The sequence below is a fragment of the Pteropus medius genome, unplaced genomic scaffold (assembly GCF_902729225.1).
Source record: "Pteropus medius unplaced genomic scaffold, Ma_sr-lr_union100, whole genome shotgun sequence".
Taxonomy (NCBI): Eukaryota; Metazoa; Chordata; class Mammalia; order Chiroptera; family Pteropodidae; genus Pteropus; species Pteropus medius.
In genome coordinates, this window is record NW_024342467.1 from 19,396,745 (window position 1) to 19,419,857 (window position 23,113).

At 37.3% G+C, this 23,113-nt stretch overlaps 1 protein-coding gene across 2 annotated transcripts in view; it reads right to left on the reverse strand.

Moving 5' to 3' along the window:
• Positions 1-3,113: 3,113 nt before the first annotated feature.
• DPY19L2 (dpy-19 like 2) overlaps positions 3,114-23,113 on the reverse strand; it is a 74,556-nt gene continuing 54,556 nt past the window's right edge. The window contains exons 18-23 of one of the 2 annotated variants that reach the window (XM_039862736.1): positions 18,544-18,663; positions 17,534-17,708; positions 14,675-14,774; positions 13,394-13,519; positions 8,524-8,645; positions 3,114-3,167 (exon numbers count right to left, since the gene is read on the reverse strand). In XM_039862736.1, the coding sequence (XP_039718670.1) occupies positions 3,142-3,167; positions 8,524-8,645; positions 13,394-13,519; positions 14,675-14,774; positions 17,534-17,708; positions 18,544-18,663 (669 nt within the window). In that variant the 3' untranslated portion in view covers positions 3,114-3,141. Of the gene's footprint in view, positions 3,168-6,220; positions 8,646-13,393; positions 13,520-14,674; positions 14,775-17,533; positions 17,709-18,543; positions 18,664-23,113 lie in introns of those variants that run through there. The other variant, XM_039862735.1, reaches the window with a different exon arrangement.

Genomic DNA, 23,113 nt, shown 5'->3' on the forward strand with positions numbered 1-23,113 from the left:
TCCTCCACCCAACAGGCTGTGACATAAAGTAAATTTTGTGCAGGGGACATCAACTCCCTTGATGGGATCTAGATTCGTTTTCGATTGAAAAGCAGTTATTTATCCTTTTCAATTTGCTTTGCCTTCACTGGTGAGTTTGTCAGAAACCATAACCCTGGAGGTCTGGGATTGTTGCCTTTCTTATTTTTATACCTGGAAAAGGGAAAGACCACCCGAATAAATTCAAAGTTATTTGAAAACTTAAAACCAGATGATACACCACACTACTGCAACCTGCCATTTTGCAGGATAAGCTAGAGTCATACATTTAGGCTGTGTCCATTTTCCGTTTCCAGCAAATGGCTCCTTAAAATTAAAGATATACATTAGTCCTTATCCGTGTCTTTGAAAGAACGTCCAGCCTAAGAAAAAGTCTTATCAGAGTTTATTTGAGCCAAACTGATGACAATTGCTGGGAAGCAAGATCTCAGGGGATTGAGAAAATGCTCCAGAGAATGGCAGTTTGGCAGCTTATTTTATACATGAGAATCAAAGAAAGGGACATAGGAGGGTCGCAGGAGATCATTGCTTGCAGTGTGGCGGGCAGGAGAAAGCAAAGTGGGGAAATCTCTGGGATCGGATAAAAGGTAAAACAGAGTGACACATACTTCTTGTACGTTGTAGGCACAGGGTAGTTATTAAAGAACATTCACAGAGCTGTGGAGACGGTATTCCAGGAACGAGGTAACCGTGAGAGCCCCTGTGGTCTCCTGATCTGTCCAAGGTTGTGCCCTCAGGGGTCTCAGAAAGAAGATTATGTTGACATTTCAAAGGTCTGTTATCTTAAACACAAAAAGACAGCAGACTGGCTCACTGCAGGTGAGGGTCGGCCTTTGTCAGGGAAGCTGCAGGCCCAGGACGGGACTGTCCACCATGACCACTTTTAGGAATTTTTATGTTTGAATCATCCTTTGTGGGTAATTTCGATCTCTGAGTTTGTGGGGTCCGCCATGCTGGCCTCCCCTGAGCATTTCAGGTTTAGTAGGTGATCCCTTATTCGTCCACATCAGAGAAACAACACAGTAGTAAAGCTTCTCGAACCGGCACAGCAAAATATTGATCATGGGCTCTAGAAGGGACAGACAGTCCCTGACACATAAACCAACCGTCGATGGAGACTAGGAACCCCATCCAGACAGCACTTGCTCGATGCTGATCTAACTTTACAAAAACAATAGCAAAAAGAACAAGCAAGCTTTGGGGCACTTATTCTATTTTATATGTGTGACGTGTATTACCTTATTTTTCTCTTTAAAAGACCATTTTGAGACGTGAAAGAACAAAATTCAACCGAGTAAATTTAGAGATCGAATGGGTTCTACTAAGCGATTCATTAATCAGGTTGCATCCCATCCAGCAACAAGAAGGGTGCTCGGAGAAGTTGTACAAAATGGAGGTTTTTTTGTTTTGTTTTTGTTTTGTTTTGTTTTAAGAAGGAGGGTGGAGCAAGGGAGCTATTAACAAAAGAAGAGAAAGAATTATTTTAGACCAGAACATCTTCTTTTTGGGTGTGGGAAGGGAACAATAGGCAAGGGCTTATCATGCAGACTGCCTCTTCTTTCTGTGGGGATGGAGAGGGCCCAGGTGATAGATTGCTTCACTGATGTTAACTAGAAAATTCCAGACTGGTTGATTAAGATTAAATCTCTAGGAGAGGTTGAAACAGCAATTAAGGCGGGTATTAAATCTAGGTTTGGTACAATACGCTTTAGCTAAGTGACACCATTTGTGGCCTGTGGTTTTCTCTTTAACAGAAGGATATACCTTTAAGGTCTTCATTTGCACGTGAGAAAAAAATCTAAGTGTTAAATAAATCGCCCCGCTGGTAAAGGGCAGGGATCCAAGCCCAGTCCTAATCCACATGCTAATGTTTTGTATTTGATCCCTGGAACACCCAAAACAGTGTTGGAGACCTAAGAAATAATTAAGAATATGTTGATCCCTGTTTGAGATAATTTAGCCACATCGTAGGGATAGCAAACAATAAAAATTACCTAACAGGATCATCAACCTCCCTATCTTCAATTTTTTCCTTTATTCTAACCAGTTATTTTCTGGTTTTCCTTCATGCGACATTTACTGAGCACCTACTATGAGCCAGGTACTGTGCTGAGTGGAACAGAAATAAATAAGATACAGGGCTCCCCAAAGGCAAACGGATAAATGATCGAACATGACAAGTGGAGCGGCATGAGCGGACCATGGAGGAGACGGTTGGGACGGCTTCAGAGAGGTGGGGACTTGCGAGCAGAGAGGTGAAGGGTGAGCAGGAAGAGGAAGTGGGAGGAGGACCTGTAAGACTAATAGACTGAGGGGACAGCGTGAGCACAAGCTGGAAAAACTAATGCTGGGGATTTCAAGCAGTTCATTGTTGCTGAAGCTAAAAGTGTCATGTTGGGAGAGTCGATCATCCTGGAGAGGGAGGCAGGTGACCCACGCAGAGAAGACCCTCCTTAAGGCGCTGGAGGAGGGAGGAAGATGCAAGAAATAGTAGATACGGGGTGGACGAGGGAGGCAAGAGCCAGGAATTACTGCTCCATGACCACCTGCAGAGGTAATCGCCACTAAAAAGAAGTGTAGTTCGAGTCCTTGAGTTCTTTCTGTTTCTCCCCAGATTTCTCCCATTTTGTTAAAAAAACACACGCAAACTAACATTTTTTGCAGCTATTTCATGACAAGTGTTATAATACTTCATAGCCAGCAGATGGCGGTAAGTCTATAGAAAACAAACATTTTGCACGCTATAATATTTTTAGTGGACATCTATTAAAAGAAAGTAATCGTTTTTATAATACAGGAAGTCATTTCATTAAGTATGAGGAATAACCAAGAACCATATTTCCGGTTAAGATAGTTTTGCTTCTTACAACATTGTAAAGAGAGTCTAAAAAAGCCCAACTCTTCATTTAAAATAACTGGACTTGGCTAGAGTAATTTTATCACCGAATTTCAGTGTTTCGCTGTTCATAGACGTGTACAGTGTGTACATACTATGCCTTCGTGGTTTGAATGCCTGGAACCATCGTTCTCCAAGGACTTTTCTCCATTCTGGGAACTCTGAAATTTGACAAGGGTCTGGAACAGTGAAGAAGTGGAGACATCTCACAGGTACAGAGTCGTGACAATGGCTGCGACAAGTTGGGGAATAAAAATCTTAACCTTTTTAAAAAATAAAAATAAATTTAATTCGTATTTTTCCTATATGTTATAGAACGTGGTGTTCAATATATAAAATCCATCGAATACACCGATGTGTTGGGTTGCAAAAACAGAATTCTCATCACATGGAGGCTAATTTAAGGTCATGAAGGAGCCACATTCTATTGTACAACTTATCAACGAAAAGAATCAAATTGTAAATTGTAATACAATTCCCATAAGTATTGTCTTTTTTAAAGTCCTGTGAACCACGATGTGTTCGTTTTTAAGAAGCTGTGCTACTCCTGAAAGAGCATATATTTTCTTGTCACAAGTTCCAACTTCCCCTTAATGAACATAAATGTCTTTCATTATATTTTAAAACAAAACCAAAAATAAACATTCTTTCTATCCAGTCTGTTGTTGTTCAATGAAGGCATCATCACATCATCTGTCATTTGAAGAAACTAAGTAATAAATGGCACGAATGGAAATAAAATAAAATGCTCCATAAAACCTACGAGTCGAAAATTTGTTTGACTGGCTGGACCTCAGTCGTTGGAACAACTCCTGAGGTTTGTTTAAGCATCTTGGAGCCCCTGAAAGATGACCCAAGGTTTAAGAACCACTGATGTGGTAGCACTCTGAAGGGTGTAAAATATATTAAACGTTATGAAGTTTATGTCCGTCTTAAAGAATGATAAAATGGGCACCTACGTACTTAACAGCCGGGTAACACCCAAGCAGCAATGTGGAAGCACCCAGAATCCCTCCTGGATTGCATCCTCTTCTAGAAGTGATCGCCAGCCTAGGTTCTGTACTAATTATCCCGAAGCTGTCATTGTTTTGCCTCTCTTGATGTTTTATTTGCTTTTAGACTATATATAAAAAGGCACACATATTAAAATACACACACACATCACCTTCGATAATTTAGTTTTATATCCTTAACGCTGTATTTGAGATTCAGTCCTGTTGATGCACAGACCATTTTAACACTTTCATACAATGTTGCATTGTATGAAAATACTTCATTTTATCCATTCTATCGGTAGCCTTTTAGGTTATTTTCAGCTCTCGTCCTCACACAAATAATGCTTCCACAAACATTTTTCTAATTGTTTCCCTGGCATATTTGCACAAGCATTTCTTTAGGGTGAAATTGTCACAGGAACTACATACTTTAAAATTAGGTAATAAAAAACTATTTTCAATGGTGGCTATACCAATTTATACTCCTGCAATTTCGTGAGAATTCTTGTTGCTGCCTGTTCTCACCGATTATTACCAGCCTTGTACATTTTGTCATGTGGTTTTAATTTTCATTTCCCTATTTTCTTCTAAAATAATAAAGTTCTGCCTTTCTTGTTTAAGTCTTTGACCCATCTAGATTTGATATTTGGGCATGAAGTTATACACCTACCCATTCTTTTCAAATTTTCCTTTGATTTCTAGTGGTTAAAAAATTTTTCAAAGAGAGTTTCTTCTCTCCTAGCTCTACCCCACCTCTTTAGAGGAGATTCAATGGGTTTATCAAAGAATACGAACAGAGCTCCAGAGAATGCATTTCCTAAAGATTAAGGATGCAGTGTTTTTACTGGATGATAACATAAAGCTCTACTAGTTCACATGAGGCCAAGAACTTGACAATTTAATACTTTTGCTTTCTATATCCTATACAAAGCAGTCCAGATTAATAACGGTTTAAGAAATTCCATGAAAATAATGTACAAAGATGATAGTGTCCAACCATGAAATTATGATCACCGAATCCTTTAAACAGCCAAGGCACTGAGATTTTTAAACTTGATGTTTAGTATTAAATATGATGTACTAAATATGGTACAAATTAAAATTATTTTAGACAGCTTGAAGCATCACCTCCAGCCTACAGAGGAGTGAGAATATACAAGCTCATATGGCATCTTCATCAACTTTACTGAACAGTGAATGACAAGACAGATTGACTAACCATGAGTAAACACAATCCTAGTTCTGGGCTGGACACACGTGCGTGCGGGTGAGTGTATAGAGGCGAATTGATACCAACCTCACAAACCAAAGAATAAATGCAGAATAAAATAATAATGAATAGTTTTTAGGTATCACAAATCGGCAAAAGATAATTTTTAGTAAGGCTAACCATTGCTGACGAGAGTGTCGTGAATGCACTGCCTGTTGGTGGCGTACACAGTCCTTCTGAGGCAAACTGCACTGAAGGCTTTCGGGGTCTCCACATCCTTTGACTGAAATTTAACTTTATAAGCTCTCTCCGAAAGAAATAATTTGAAAATTAAAAAAAAATCTTACTCTACTAAGATATTTCCATTTTTGCTACTACGTGTACGTGTGTGCAGAGTTCTATGTACACACACATGTAGTAGCAAAAATAGAAACAGCTCAACAATGAGTAAGATACACATTTATATACACAGATATTTATGCATTCATATGTGTGTATACATGTATATACACACACACAAACACACAAAAGATATTATGTAGCCATTAAAAAGTCTATAACATTTCCGTTTTTACTATATGAAGAATAAAACATAAAACTGTTTAAACTGTTAAAGAAAAAAGCAAAAATTGCATGCCTAAAAGCAAGGTTGGAGGAAAACAATGACATGTTGATGGCACCTGTTGGATAATTTTCCCCTTCTTTCAAGTTTCCTGGGTTTTTTTTCCCAAAATTAAATTTCTATGACTTTGTATTGCTTGGATAATAGAAACAGATTAAATGTAAACATAATTGTTATCAAAATTGACATGAAAAGTATTCATTGTTTTTTGATGTTATCTGTTAGCAGCAAACGGGCAGAAAATACGTATTTTTCACTGAAGTGATATATCAGCCCCTGACAGCGGACGATGGAGCGGATTGCTGTAGCTTCTGTGTATCTAGTCTAGCCATGGTGTCAAATAAATACGCAAAAATATGATCGGCAACCAAGGGAACCAAGGAAAACACTTCTTTGCATTGGGGAAAAAGCTACTACCCATTGCTCGGCCTACAGTGTTCAAGCACAGTCTTCACATTTCAAAAGAATAAATAATAAAATACATACGGGCAAGAAGCCAATAGCATACATGGTTTATCTGTATAAAAGTAAGTTGTAGTCTGGTGTTCCTATCCACTGACACAGGATAAAGGCAAGACTATGGAATCCTGAGCTGAGATAATCGGCTATGTAACTTGATATTACTGAACTGGTCATTTAGTGAGTGGGGCAGAGGGAGCAAATGGAACCAACATTCGGTGAGTGCCGACGTGGACCAAGCACTTTCGCACATTCTTACTAATCCTCATAATGACCCCGACAAGCTGGCAGTGTGAATTCTGACTTACGGGTCAAGAAACTGAAGCTGAGAGAATCAGAAACACTGCTAGGCTTGGCACAGTGCCTGGTGTACAGTTAAGTGCTCAATAAATATCTTTTGAATGGCTGGTAGGTAATACACCTGCTAAATGGGAGTGCCAGGATTCAAACTTAGATCCACCTGGTTACAAAGCCCATCACAGTACACAGCCTTCTGTGCGAGACCATGCAGAAATGTTCTAACATGGCTAAGAAACGCCACTGCCAATGCAAATATGGTTAATACAGCCGGGAACCTGTGATTTCTACCTTCACATCAAAACGATTTCGATTTCAAAATGTATGCTTGGTAAAGGGTGAGAAAAGATGGAAAACACACACATCTCCAAGGGCTTTTTTAATCTTTAAACATACATAGTACATGAAAATAACATAAATCCACATTAATACATTATATTTGTATGGAACATTTTATTAGTTAATACAACTCGTCCTAGTTTTTGTTGTCGTTGAATTCTGCCAACTACTTTAAAAAACGTTTCCTATGAAAATGCCATCCAATATGTGTCACATTAATTTTATGAATGTTAAATGTTATGTCTCTTTTCCTTCGACTCACACACCAAAACAAATTACTTGAAAATGCTAAAATAAGTAACATGTGGCATGCTTTCTTAGCTGCTTTGTATCCTGTAATAAAATATTTTACAACTATAAAAGTTGAAAAATAATTTTGTTGGTTTTCCTGTATATAGTATCCTACCTACTATAAGTGATCTAATCTATGGAACTAACTCATTTTGTTACCTCGAATGTAGAGGGCCAAGAACATAAGGGAATTACAAAAACTCCGCGATGTAACTTAAAGTAGATGCACATTTTAAAATACGATAGATGTGATGTATTTAATACCTATCAAGCAGAGAGAGTGTTTATCTTTTCATTTAGCAACAATATCTTCAAGATAACTATTTACCACTTTTCAAAGCATTATTGTTTGGTAAGTCTTACGTTAGGGAATACAATTTGTAAAACATCACCTTCCTCATTCAAAACCAAAACCAAATGAGGACTTAAAAATATGTTATTACGGAAGATGGTGACTGGAAAAAAAGGCTATGTCCAATGAACCACAAATCTATCAAGGTGAAATGCCTTTGCTTCATTCAAGATCTAGAGTTTTAAAACCTCATCTGATAAATTTAACTGGATTTTCTTTTCTGATCATGTTTAACCTCCAAATTTGGTCATGTACAATAGTAATTTTTATTGTACCTGGATATTAAAAGAAAAACCACCAGATTTTAAAGACAGATTAACAACCTGCTGAATTTAGGCTGAGAACTAAACAAATGGAAAAAATACTTATCTGGTTGGGTAAAGAAATTCAAGGGGTTCAAAACATTACGAAGGAAGCTATTTTTAAAAATCCTTAACTTGAAATGATAAAGTTATTGAAAGCTATTAGAGATCTTTCCTGAAGGCTAGTAAAAGCCTGAATGGACACATAGTTACAAATGAATTTCCTCACAGAGGTAAAGAAGTTATGATCAGAATCAGGATCTGAAGGAAGCATTATTTCAGAAACAGCTGTCTGTTCTAAGTGGTTTGGAGTGTTTGAGCTGATATATCCTGGTACTAGAGAAAAATCTGAAGCAATGTACCTAGTTGGGTACAAAAGGACTTACATACCTTTGACTTAATTAAATTTCATTGTTCTTTTACATACATTTTTCTTTAAAATTTTAAGATAAATATTTGTTTATGCAGTATGAAACGATTTAGTTCATTAAGTGACAAGCTTAATAAGGCTGACATTCAATGGAAAACAGTGAAATCATTTACCTTTTCGTAACCAGAAAAACAAGATCATTTTATTACCTTCTTTCTAAGCGTCCCTTATTAAAGCTTGTGATTTGTATTAACGTAAGTAAGCCAAAGTGATTGTTTTTAATGCATTTCTTTGCACCACGGTGTAGTGGGCGGTCCCATCCTCAGTTAACCTTCAATACTCTGTACATACTATTCTGAAATACTGTGGTGAAGTAGGGCCTCTCATCCTTGAGCAAGATGCTACATAAGGGAGGGTTGGCCGTGTTGGAAGGGTCTTCTACATCCCAAATTTCAAGCATACTGCAGCCAGGCCTGAAAAAAAGGCATAGTAAACCATATTAAAAACGCATTCCTATCCAGAGGACACATATAAAGTATAGAGTAGACCCTTTATACTTGAGAGGCTAATTTATTCAACAAGCCAAAGATTTTAAAGCATCGCTTCAAAAGGCATAAGTTCGATATTTAGAGATAAAAAATGAAATTCAGCATGCTGCATTTTTCATGTTCCAGTTAACTAAATAATCAATGTTATTGAATCTAATAATAAAGGTTCAGTATATATTCAGATATATATATATATTTAAAAATTCATTTTCAAAACATAAGGCCCATTAGTAGTAGGATGAGACAAATAAAAGAAAAGCTAATATAATTCTCGATGAATTTTATATTTTTGAGCTTAAATTGATGTGGATTCGCATGAAAACATACAGTCCAAGACAGGGAAGGGAAGCTCTTGGGCCGAGTTCATGCTCCTCAACTCTTTCCCATTTTGCGTGACGCTGTGAGTGGACTGAATGAGATAATATTTCTCACTTGAGAATATTTTCCTTAATTCTTTGAATATATAACAGCAGCTTTGCAGATTTTGACTGCTACGTCCAGCATCCGGGCCTACTCAAATCAGTTTCTTCCTTTTTCCTCAGTATTCGTAACACTGGCCCACGTTTTTGCAGGCCTGATAATTTTTGGTTGGTGATTGGACACCGGAGATTATAAATCGCTGTGATTCTGGAATCCGTTTTGTTCTTCTGATGACTGTCAACTTGTACTGCTCTGCTAGTCAGTTAATTTGCCTGGATCTCCTGTCCTGTGCAGCCGCTATCTCTGCTCAGTTTTTTCCGGATCTAGCTACTTCTTTTCTTTTAGCCCTGTGTTTCTTTGTTTTTATCAGACAGGATTTGGGCAGAGTTAGACTCATATTTGAGCGGCCCATCTTCTCTGTATTTCCCTTGCTCCTGGATTCTCCTCTAAATGTGTAGTTGATTTGCTGTCTCTCATTTCTGTCCCCTGACTCCGCAGCCGTAGAGGCAGCGATGATTCTGCTTCCTTCTTCCTGGGGCGTGCAAGTGGGGAAATATACTTAGTCAAATGCAAGGAAATTAGCAAATCTCAAGGATAGACATCTTGCCCTAGTTTCCATTGGGCTTTTACATTCAGATTTCAGATTTTAGTCCTGTGGGGCTCTTGCTTCTAAAATGCCCTCTTTAAATATTCAGCTGCTCTGATACTCAGGACTCTGTCATCTGTCCCCTCGAGCCAGTAAGCTATCCCTGAGGAAGGGGGGGGAGGGTTAAGAAGTGCTCTCAGGCGAGAAAGTTACAAAATCAGAGAAGTCCTTCAAGAGCAAATTTTTCTTAAGTGTCTCCCTGCTTTTCTGTCACTTTCTTGAGTTTTCAGTTTGTTTTTTTTTTATAAACAGCCAAACTTAGCTTTGCATAGCATCCTGTTAACCGGAGCACATGCATATTGGAACTATGCCCTTGCTTTAAGGATTTCCATGGTAACTCTTAGTGAGGACAAAGTTCCAGTTCCCACAATTATCAGCTTCTGAGGCACCACGGCAAGTGAGGACATACTCATGGGCCCGTATTTCAGTTAATACGGTACCAAGCAAAGTGAGGAAAGCCTGTGTTTTCACCCATCTCTCATGACTGTAATCTCTGAGAGGAATAATGCAACCTCTTCTTGCCGACGTTAACAGAAATCCCTCCCTCAAACTGGATTCTTATGGGTCCTGTGTTCAATTTTTATGGGCCCCAGACATACCAGTAAGTCCTAAATTCAGCTTGTTCAAACTATAAAATCCAATGGGCACCTTACACTATTTTCCTTACATGTCATGGTCTGAGAGCCTCTAGGCAAGGAATGTGTAATACTTCACAGAACAGAGTGTGGGGAAGAGCAGAGGCGGCCGATTCTGTAGAAACCACCTGTAACTTAGTGCTAAGAGATGGCGACACTTTAAATGTGCCTGCTGTTGTTACTACTAAACCCATGATAGGAATTACTAATTGGTCACAGCTATTTTTCAGTCTGAGCCCAGATAGGTGTCCAGCATCCTTTTCAGACGGGACCTACACTAATACTACCAATGAGCATCACCCCGAGAGAACATTTACTGCCCCCTTTTTAGACCCCATTCCTGGTGATCTCTGGCTACTAGCGATAGTTCTAAAACATTTTTTAAGTCTCAGAAGTTTAGATGAGTTCGTCTTTGCATAAACAATCGTCTGTATATTTAGAGTAACTCTTTACTGGGGTGGATTTATATGAGTTAAGAACGCACAGATTAGTGTACAGTTCCATGAGTCTGACGAAGGCATATATCCCTAGGACAAACATGTCAATCAAGAGGAGCACTGCTATCATTCTAGAAAATAAAGAATAAAACAGTTCCCAGGTCCCTTTCCTATGCACCCTCCCACCCCCGCTATGCAAATAGTCAATTGCTATGCTGAGTTCTCTCATTGATCAGTTTTGTATGTTTTTAACCATCGAAATGGAATCACGTGTGATGTACTCTTTTGTTGTTTGGCTTGACTCAGCGTGTTTTTGAGATTTATCCTTTTCCCCTATATGTCAGTAGTTTGTTCCTTTATATTGCTGAGTAGTATTCCATCATATTAATATACAATTATTTCATTCCTTCTCTTGAGAGATATTTAGGTTGTTTGCAGTTTGGTGAGCGATTATGAATAAAGCTGCTGTGATGTCCTTTGTGGACAGATGCTGTACTATCTCTTGTTTAGACTCCTAGCGGTGTAACTGCCGAGTAATGGGGTAGATATATGCTTCTATTTTATAAGAAGCCTCCAAATACTTCTTCAAAGTGGTTATCATTTTCACTCCCATTAGCAACATGAGAGATTTCCAGCTAAACTGTATCCTCAAACTTCTGGCACTTTAGTTTTTAAAATTTCATCTGTTCTAGACTATGTGTTATGGTATCCCATTGTGGATTTAATTTGCATGCCCCTGTACACTGACAATATTGAGCATCTTTTTATGTATCTGCTGGTCATTCACACATTTTCTTTGGTGCATTGTGTCTGTCCAAGTCTTCTGTCCACTTTCAATTGTATTGCCTTATTATAAATTTGTAAAATTTCTTTATATAAACTACATACGTAAGTCCTTTAACAGATCTATGCTTTAAAATATTTTCTCCCAGTCTGTGGTTTGCCTTTCCATATTCTTAACAATATCTTTTGAGGAAAAGATTGCAACTTTGATATAAATTGCTTATTTATTTCTTTATGGTTACTGTTGTGTTCTAAGAAATCTTTATAATTTTAATTTTTACATTTCGTCCTGTATTCCATGTCAAGTTAATTTCTTTCGATGTTACAGTATGGATTGTGGTTCAATTTTTCTTCTATACGGATATCCAGTTAGATCAGCAACATTGTTGAAAAGACCCCTTTTCTATTCAAGTAAAAAATATTATTTTTTAAATTTCTTTTGTGGTTTTTTTTCCTTGACCCATAAGTTATCCATGAGTTTACTGCCTAATTTCCAAATATGTATGGCTTTACCAAGTATTTATTATTGATTTCTAATTTAATTCTGTATGATTTCAAACCTGTTAAACATATTGAGGCCATTTTTACAGCCCAGCACATTCTCTTTTAATGACTATTCCATGTGCCCTTTAAAAGAATGTGTATTCTCCAGCTGTTCCCTGTAATGTTCTATAAATGACAATTTGATCAGGTTATTTGATACTGTTTGTTGTTCATATTTTTTATATCTTTACTGACTTTTAACCTACTTTTCTCAGTAAAGAAGAGAATGTTAACATTTCCAACAATGATTTAAGATTTGCTTATTTTTTCTTTTAGTTCTGAATATTTTTACTTTGTGTACTTTAAAGCTCTATTTAGATGCATACGTATTTAAGATTATTATGTATTTTTTGATGAATTAATCTTTTTGTCATTATAAAATATCTATATCTGTAGTAATATGTTTTGTTTTGAAGTCTTCTTTGTTTCATTAAATTTTAAATTAATATAATATGCACATACATTAACATTGTAAGGTTCCTGTTTCTCCTTTTGCAAGATGCCATTTCTTCCTAGACATATTTATTAGATATTAAAATTAGATATAAAAATTAGCTACTAAAATTTCTGAACTTAGCTTTTCAAAAATGTGTTATAGCCTCATTCCTAATTATCCATAGGAAAAATAAAAAATGTTTATGTTAGACTTACTACAACTAAGGGCCTCTTAACTCAAGAAATCCAAAAAAAGGCCTCAAGATCTCAATTAAAAATTTTAGAGTTTTATGATTTTTTGAGATTTGAAATTCAGAAATTTGAAATTTTTAATTAGAAATGTTTTTATTATGTCTTTTAAAGTTATGTGAAACTTTTCTCATAAATCCTATAAATCCAATGTAATTTGGCTGTAGAAGCTGCATGTTAATATCTCATTCTGCTATAAATTCAAATCTGTATTTCTCGTGTTTAATAAAAATTATCATAAAAACGTGAAAAATTAAGAAAAAAGGCTACAGTTAAGATATCAAATTAAAATTTAAAGATCAGGAAACTAAAATACACTATATATTTATTTTTTAAATTAGATCCTACTTAAATGATCATATAATTTTACATTTCTACATAAGATTATTTTAAATAAAATACCAGGATAATATTTTAATGAAAATTTAGAATAAAAATTCATAAAGAATCAAGGCTACTGTAATAAAGTAAAACAACTGTTGCTTAAAAATATACCATATCACATAGCACAGGGTTCATACTCACTTAGTTCTCACAACACACCACGCCTCTTCTAAAACATAATAATTCACATGTAACTCCACCAATTTATCTCTTACTTCTTTTGCAGATTTTCGACTATATGTGGAATAAACTATTTTTGTCCGGGCCCTTGAAATTAAAAAACAGGTTATTATTTTTTTAATATACGATAATAGAATAGATTAAAAAAAATTGCTAGCAAATTAAAATCTCAACGCTCACGAGATAGAGCATTTATATCTATGATCCCAAACAGTATGAATTAATTTGGGGGTAGCAGTTTCCACATTCCTACTTATATTTTGCACATGCTAAAACTTAGAGCAGTCTGTATTTTGTATGTACTACTTGTTATTGTATAAACCAGTTTAGAGTCTAAAGTTGGTAGCAAAATAATCATTCAGAATATAAAATTTGCTTTACATAATTTACAAAATAATTACTGTGCTGATGGAACACATACAGATAGAGGCTGAATATAGTGAAAACATAGATTTCAGTAGATAATTTCACTTATAGAAGCTCTGAAAAGCATGTAAGTTGAAGCCGAATGTCCCAAATAGAACATTCAAAAACTGGGCACTATGGCAGCAGTCAGAGAAAGTGCCTTCACAGAAGCTTGAGAAACTGGGGTGTTTTCCAAAATATGGTACAATACATGGTTTACCCCAAATGGGAGTTTTTATAGAATCCTGAAAAAATAACCATTCATGCAGCAGACATTTCTTAGGATTTCAAGCATAGGATATGCCCAGTTTCCATAATCAGACATTAAATTTTAAATAATCTAAAATTTTACTGCTAATAATAGGCCAAAAATGCATCAAAAGGAAGAGATTACTCTGACAATTACTAGAATGATTAAAATATTTTTTAAGTCAGTTGTTTCAGGAAAATAAAACTTTCAGACCTCAATGGAAACTAGTGTTCTAACCAGCTGGCAAAAGAGCACTCTAAACTTTTATAAAAGCATGTAATATAGCAAATTCCAAGTACTTTTTCTGTCTGTTTAAAAAGGCTAGTTATTGGCCAGCAGAAATAGATGCAGAATGCTTTCTTAAATCAAATGGAGGGACTTGTGGCGTCTACAGCAGGGGCTGGCAGACTAAGGCCATGGGCCAAATCTACTTCACCTCTTATACTACTACTGAGGCATTTTACTGGAAGGCGCACATGCATGCATCTCCCCCCCCACACACACACGTGCACACGCCACTAGTCATATTTTTCACTACCAGAAAAGCTGGCTTTTTTCAGTTTTCAGCAGTTTATTAGGTTGCCAACCTCAAGTCTGCATCCTCGTAATGTGGATGATTCACAATGGGGTGAAGGGTAGACAGCTTGACGCTTGCCATCGTAGGCATGGCTCCTGCAAAAACAGCATCTGAAAAAGATTGCATTCCTTAATAACATGTTTTAAAGAAACCAAAAGTTACTTATCAATAATATCTGAACCCAAATTAAGAAAGATGAAGTACATTTAAATAATAACTATTGGTTGGCATCATTATTTTTCTTCATTTCTTCATTCAATATTTATTGATTGTCCACTATAATAGCTAACTTTTATTAAATGTTATCTTGGTGCCAGGAACTGTTCCTACTATTGTTACTCTCATTACACAATTTAATTTGCACAACTTTATAAGGTGGTTATAAGATGTGTTATTCTTGTTCTGTAGATGTAGTGACTTGCCCAAGATTTGCCCAGCTAGGAAGTATCAGAACGCACCCTCTTCACTACAGCTTCTTGCCATATCAAGCACTATGCTAAGAAATAGCACTGCAGAGACACTGAGAGACTGTTAGACTAAAGGGCACGTGTCATGGTTCATTTTTAAAACCACTTTTGTGGGTCATGAACTGTTGTCCTAAGGACTTGTCAGAGTAAAGCCTTGTTTCCTTCCATCGGATCATCTTTAAATATTCATAATTAAGATTTCTTAGCTTCTGTTTGACTGTATATAATTTGTACACTTCATGAAAACATTTCATTACTTGCTAGTAGTACTTTTTGCTGTAATGACAGGTTTAAATGCATGGTCTTTTGTATAACTAGGGATTCACCCAAATCTACTATGTGGCTTCAGTTCCAGTTTTGTCTTTTGGAAGACAAAACGACCAAACGCTTACCTCCTGGCACTTTTAATTATGAAATTATGAAGGTTATTACCATTTTTAGTCAGCACAATAAAAATCACTAATAAGAACAAGCACATTATTTAGATCTACTATAAATAACTGAATGTTTACTTTAAAATATAACTAAGCAATCTAAATGTAACTTTGAAGTAAAATCTCTTTACGTGCTTTAAATGTGTATGTCAACTGAAGTAGAACTGTGTGTTTATTATTGCAAGATTCAATCATTCATAATGAAAAGCTCTCAGGCTGGAGCAGTGGTTCTCAACCAGGGGTGATTTTGTTTCCTAGGGATACCATCAACAACTGGGGACATTTTTGGCATCTGATAGGTAGAAAGAAGAGATGCTGCTAAATATTCTGCAACGCACAGGACAGACCCTAATGTCAAGAGTGCCGAGGCTGAGAAAGCCTGGGCTGAAGTGACCTAAAACCCAGGGCCAGGGTCATCAGGAAGAAACTCTGAGGCCAGTCCAGGAAAGCTGGAACTGCTGAGGAGGAACATCAGTGCCAGGGAGAGGGGGAGAAACACTCTCCACACTCTTCTTTCCCCCTGGCAGTGAGAAAAACATGAAATGACAGGAAAAGAGTGGGATATTTTCCTATAAATATACTGAAGTATCTACTCAGCCTACTGTATGTGGTAGAAAAAAAGTACCCCTCTTGCCTTTACAGAGCCTCAGTAACTCACGGCTTATTGAGGGGACCCTAGGCTGGACTTCAGTCTCCATTCTCCTCTCAACTGAGTACCTTTGTGCAGTGCACGAACCATACGACCCTATGTGGTGACTGAAACATAAACACTAGTCTCATCCATACCATAAAGAGAGCTTCATGGTGCTTTTAATAAATACGTGGTAACTATGAGAGCATTCATAATACAGGGATGGAAAAGATTTATAAGACAATTAAAAAGGCGGCTAAAATGAGGTAGGAGTTTGTGGGAGTTATCTTAGAAAGGTAAGCTGCCAGACACAGGCACTCTCCGCCAGGAACTCAAGACAAACCCTGGAACAAACAAAGACTCAATAAAAGATTTACAAAGCAGGTACCTTTTAAAGCTCGGGAAAAGAACAGCTACAGAGCGAGCCTACTGTGTACTCCCCCTACCTTGCACAGGGGAAAATTCTGCAGAAGATTAATTTTTAAGTTTTGATTAAACTGGTCTGGGATCTCTGAGTGATGAAGCATTGTCATCTCCAAAAGCCACAAACCAAACATCTGCAATGATATTTTACCTTAACAGAAAAGTTTACCTCGATGGCTAATTAGTAAAGTGGTGACTATAAAAGAGACAAAAGATAAGAAGAAACTGACTCAAGGAGTCATGGGACATATTTAAATAAACCATAATAAAGAACTTGTGCCAAAGAAAACTACTAAACATTAAAAGTAGTCTTGGATGAGATTATAGATTACTTATAGAAAACACTACAGAACATACTTATTCTCTAGGAAGGTATTTAAAAATGAAATAAATATCTATCTGCCTGAGGTGGTTTTTGGAAGATAGGAAGAAAAAAGGCAAGCTAAACATAATATTTTAGAGTATTTAAAAGTTGGATGTATACTCATTTCTTTGGAATGATTTAGCGAAGAAAATATCCAGGATTTTAACTCTCCTGCACATGACTGGTTTGACAGAGTTGGAGCAGGTACCACTGACTGACAGAAGTTACCCCCCACAGGTAAAATTATCTCCTCCATTGGTCGGTCACAAGGTGTGATATTTTGTTATTAAAGACTTCTTTCTTTGTCATTTGTTAGGGTTAAAAATACAGTAACAATCTCAGTTACAGCACACGGCTGTAAACAATCATTAATAACTGATGTTAATGAAAAATCTTTTGACAGCTAGGAGGGATTTAGAGAGGGTACAAAATCACTTTTGGAAAAGGTTGGATTTGGCAGACATTGCAATTAGCATGTTCAAAGTCTGTGAGAGTATCAACGACTCTGTGTGTGTTTTTAAATGTGTGATATATAAAACTAGCTACACACCTGGTCTGGTATTGTATTTGATCCACTGTATCAGTTCTTCCTGAGGCAAATTATTAAATTCTCCTATTATGCTCCATTGACTATGGAGGTTTGCACAACCTTGTAGTGACATTAATGTTAGAATGCCGAAGACAATATTCTCAAAACGAACTCTGCAAAAAAGCCATCCAAAGAGCTGAAATGGAAGAAACCATTTATTTATGATTCTTATATGAAGAGTGCTATAGGGTCAATAATAAGTTCTCACCTTGCTACTTAAACCCAGGTGGATTACCATTTGATACCATTAAGAACACTAATGACATACAGAACTATCACCTAGTATTTGAAAACAGCAAATATTTTAGAATTACAGGGTCCAGTTAAAAACGAAGCTTTCTTTCCTCTCAAGAAAATTAAGGAAGGAACACCTGATCCTTCTAGGACTGATTTACTACCAGGAATTAAGATTAGCAAATCACGATTTTGAAACATCCTAGAACTAACAGACATGTATATTCTTCTCAGGAAAATGAGCATTATAATACTCTAAGACAAGACTCCCATTGTCAAAACTAAATAAGGTGTTTTTGAAGTACCTTGGTCCCAAACTTCTAGCTACTTTGTCTAGTTCTTTTGCATATTAGCTACAGTAATGGAACCCCAGAATTGATGATTATTCTTACGGATTCTCTGAGCCAAAGAGGACAATACCAAAGCAATTACTCTGGTATTAGAAGAGCACTGGAAAGTGGCTCTGATGGGCCAAGGGACTTCCACGAACCAACCTGAATTCCAAAACATGACATTTGTAGACAGCATACTAACAGAGAGGAAAGCGGGCTTCATTGCTTGTCATAGAAATATCAGTTAAAATCTAGGAATGATTTTCAAAGTTACTTGAAGTTGCTGTTCTTACTCTGTGAACTAACAATTTAAATCTTTAGATTACTCAGTCAAGTCATGGTAACCACACGGGAGTTGTTACAGGTGTTACAGCGTAGTTAGTTATAAAAGAATGAATACCTTACCCGCTGAGAGCATATCAGGGAAGCCATGACACACATGTGAGGTGTCAAAAACAGCTTCAGCCTCATAATTAAAATGGCAAGAGCAGCAAATGCTAACAACTGCAATGTGTGAAAAATTAGCTATAAAAACACAAAACAAAATGACATGTTCACTTTATGTTTTTAAATTAATAAATATATTAAAGTATTATTAAAGGACAGTAAAACTATTATCATTCATTAGGACAAGGATCTTTTCACTTAGCAATAAGTTTTAATATTTACTCATTTATTCGACAAAGATTTATTGAATGTCTACTATCTGCCAGGTACCGCTCCGGGTGCTTCGGATTCAACAGTGAACAAAACAACAGTGAGCGATGTCTGCCCTGTGAGGCTTATATTTTAGTATCTTTAGGAAAGAGAGCTAGAAAATAAATAGACAAAGCAAATAGAAATCTATTATATAGTCTATTAGAAAGTGGGAAGTGCCATGGAAGAGAAAACAGAACAGGGTACAAAGACAGGGAGCGGAGGGTGTGGTATGAGGCTCTAGGCAGGAGGAGCTGCAAGCGTCAGGTGGACCAAGGGGTCAGGGCCTCAGGGACAAGGCGGTGTTTGAACAAGGGCCTGCAAAGGCGAGGAAGTGAGAGCCACAGACAAGAATACTCAAGGCTTCGCAAATGTGCATGTCATTCAGTCGGCAACAAACACCACAGCAAGACGTAAACCAGATTATTTTAACAATGGTGGAATTATATAAATGTTGGTACTATGAGCAGGGTACCCCATTTAGGTTAAGATGGGGCTCCACTAAGCAAAGGTTCCCAACACAACTTTTCTAATAGACATCTTCATTAATATATCAACAAACTCCTCAGTAGAAAAAGGGACAAGGAATTAGTGCAACCGAAAGTAAGCGGCAACTTACTTTCATGTTCTAATATCCAAAAAAATTGTTAAAGATCATAAAGTATTTTCAGCTATAAAACTGAAAAATATTAAATTCATACTGAGTCTTAGTGAGGATGCCATGCAACACCGACTGAAATAACTGGTACATTTCTGTAATTTGGCAATATTTGTGAAGACTCTAGAAAAAGAGGATTTGTTAATAATTTTTTCATAATTCTTGGACCCAAAGTCGGAATGTGGAAGCTTTATTTCAAAATCAATCTTTCATTTTTCTTTAGCAAAATTCATCTTTGGGCGAAATCAAGGCCACATTGTGGAGGGGACAAATGACACCAACACACTTCGCACCCGAACAGGCGCTTTGGTGTAGGACCGCTAAATGACGGGTGGCTGGATTACGCAGGCCATCTACGCTCATCATCTATCGCGCACACGGATCTCTTCTACGAATCCCTGCACTGTATACTCACTATTTCCTCAAGAAGAATATGCCACAGCAGCACCTACCCGAATGATGGACGGCAGTAAATGTTAGAAGACCTTTTCTAAAATGGAACTAATGTTTCCTGTAACTTCTACACCTGCGGATCTGCACAAAATTAGTCTAAACTTTACCTGTGGACACGACAGGCTGTTTTATTTAAGTACTATAATTATGACTCTGCACTATCCCCACCTACAACCTTAGAAAACTTTCTATTTTTAGGCTGAATATTCAGAAAACTTCACTCATTAGTTATGTGTTGTCACAATTCTGGTTGCCTTGCTCTGGACGTGGTATAGATTGTCCATGTTTTTCTTAAAATGTGGCATCTAGAAATAGACTGTCACAGATATGGTCTAATAACATCCCACATGACTGAAATTCAATCCAAAGGAGTAATCCCCTTTGAATTTAAAGCTGGAAAAAAAGACTCTGTCCTCATATGAAGGCTTGAAAGATCCTCCCATTTCTTTACCTTCCCTGCCCGATGTTCTTTCGGAGCTGGGTGACGCAGAACAGCTGTTCTGAATGGTCTCGCTTTCGTTTGTTTCCTATTCTCACCCAAATGCTCCTCGCCATCCCTCTGCTCTCGGGCTCCTGACTCCATGTCGTGCTTTCCTGCCATGGCTATTTTGTCTCCCATTCTGTCCAATAGCTTTCTTTTTAGGCACCAAGTGGTAGACAGAAGGCTATAGTCAAAAGTATAGTCCAAAACCCACAACTAGGTATACTACTGTTGGTTTGTAAGCACTCTTTCCACATTAAAATTACTAGGAAAATCCTCGCAATACTTTTTAGAGGCCGGGAGCAAGAAAGGAAGAGAGCTTCAGGAAACCATTTACTACCCATCTTTGGAAGAAGCGGGCCCAGCTGGATGAAGTGGGGGGAGCTGCTACCCCGCAGAGAGAAAGCAGAACTCTGTGTGTACGGCCAGTCCAGAGGGCGGGTTGTTCCTGCCAAAACTATGACCCACAACAGTGCGAAGGTGTCCTGAGAATGTACTGGGGAGACGGCCTTCACCAGCCGTTAACGGGGGGCAGAATGTCAGCCAGAGCTTCCTGAGGTCTTGGTCCAGAAGGCATAGTAACTGTGAGGGCGGACGTTCACACAAGTGGTGCTTAACTTCCACCAGGCGTTACTGCGAGTACCATACACACAACTCACTTATTCCCATAGCAACCACGAGATCAATATTTTATCATTATCATCACTATTGTTGTTGAGTTGTTTCTGTTGCCCCCAAAGAGATGTCAGGTAACTTAGCCAAGATCACACAGTAAGTGACAGAATGAGGACCTGAGTCTATGCCTTTAACCCCTGCCCCAGGCTTCCTCTCTGAACAATAAACCGCTCAACAACACGGTTCTATTAGTCTCTGAACACAGAGGTGTACAGACTCCCAACATAAATCACTCGATCAGTTTCTTAAAAGAAGTAGTTCTTCCTCCAAATTCTGTATTGCTCACTCCTTCAACAGGATGCCTCTATAGTGTCTGGATGCCTTCACTGCATCACAGAAAAACCCTTTGGCTGCAAGTAATAATAATAAATAATAATAATTAAAACCTCGTTTATAATAGAAAACACAAACTCAACTGACTTAAAATATAAAGGGTCGAATATAAACTGATCAAGTGGTATACGAAACCGCGGGTATTAGGAAAAAAGGGAAGGCCGGTGAGGGACTGGCATGGACAAAAATGAGGTACGAGTGGGTCAAATATTCAGGCACAGATACTCGCGATGTTCTCTCTCTCCGGCCTATCTTCACACCAGTTCTTCACAGGTCCTATGCCATCTGGCAATAAATATTGTCCCTAACTCGTTTTCCCTTCTTTTTCTTTCCCATGAATTACTAGGTACTCCTTCACTAACTTCTAAGCCCATAAAATGGAAAAATTGGTTAAAAGAACTAATTTGATGGAATACGATATGGAAAAATACATAAAATTATGAAGAAAACTCATGACAGAATTTCTCTTTTAATCTAACAAACTTCAATAACCAATATCATGACAGCAGGGAGGTAACCCCAGGATTTATTAATGAGTTGGAGGGATGCAAAATTGTCCCTGATTCAGAGAGTTGGCGGGAAGAAAGGAATTTAGAACTATCCTAAGGAATCCTTGCCTAATCCTGATTGTGTGACCTTTTGTTGTCAAACCACATTCAGAGTGAATCACACTCCTGTACCACTCTCAGGGTTTGTGCCTTCTACGCCCTCCCATCCCTGTCTCCCGAACCTTGTAAGCAGTGAGATTTATCAAGTGTGAATCACAAGCTGAAGTGGGATGAGGAGCCAGCCAGACATAAGACTTCACATTGGCACTGCAGGCAAATCTATCGTTTCCTTCCATACGATCCACTGTTGTTGTTGTTTTTTTTTAATTTAAATCTCTCATCTGCCTCTATATCAGGAGGTTAGCAAACTCTCTTTAGTTTAAAAAGATGACGAGATTTGCTATCATTGTCCTCCTTTTAGTCTTGACTTTTGAATGCCTTTTCAAAACCCATCATCTTAAAAATAGATCTATCATAGGACCCAGTAATTCTATGTCTAGGTATTTACCCAGAGAAAATAAAAACACTAATTTGAAAATATATATACACTCCTATGTTTATTGCAGCATTATTTACAGTAGCCAAGATATGGACTCAACCTAAGCATCCATTGATAAATGAATGGATCAAGATGTGGAATCCATATACACAATGTGGTATTACGCATCAACATAAAAGAATGAAATCTTGCCATCTGCTTGACAACATGGATGGACCTCGAGAGTATCATGCTAAGTAAAATAAGTCAGACCAAGAAAAATACTGTATGGTTCCACTTATGTGTAGAATGAAAAACAAAACAAAATAAACAAACGGACAAAACAAAAAGAGACTTATAGAAACAGAGACCAAAAGGAAGATTGCCAGAAGGAAGGAGAGTACGGGATGTATAAAAAAGGTGAAGGGGAACATAGTAATACTGTGATAAGTTTGCACAGTGACAGATGGTTACTAGACTTAGTAGGGTGATCACACTGTAAGGTATAAAAATGTCGAGTTGCTATATTGTACACCTAAAACTAATATAACATATAATACTGCATATCAACTATACTTAAATAGACATGAAAAATAAAAATAAAGAAACATAGTCTTTATTGCCAACGGACCTAAAATATCTAAAACTCAGAG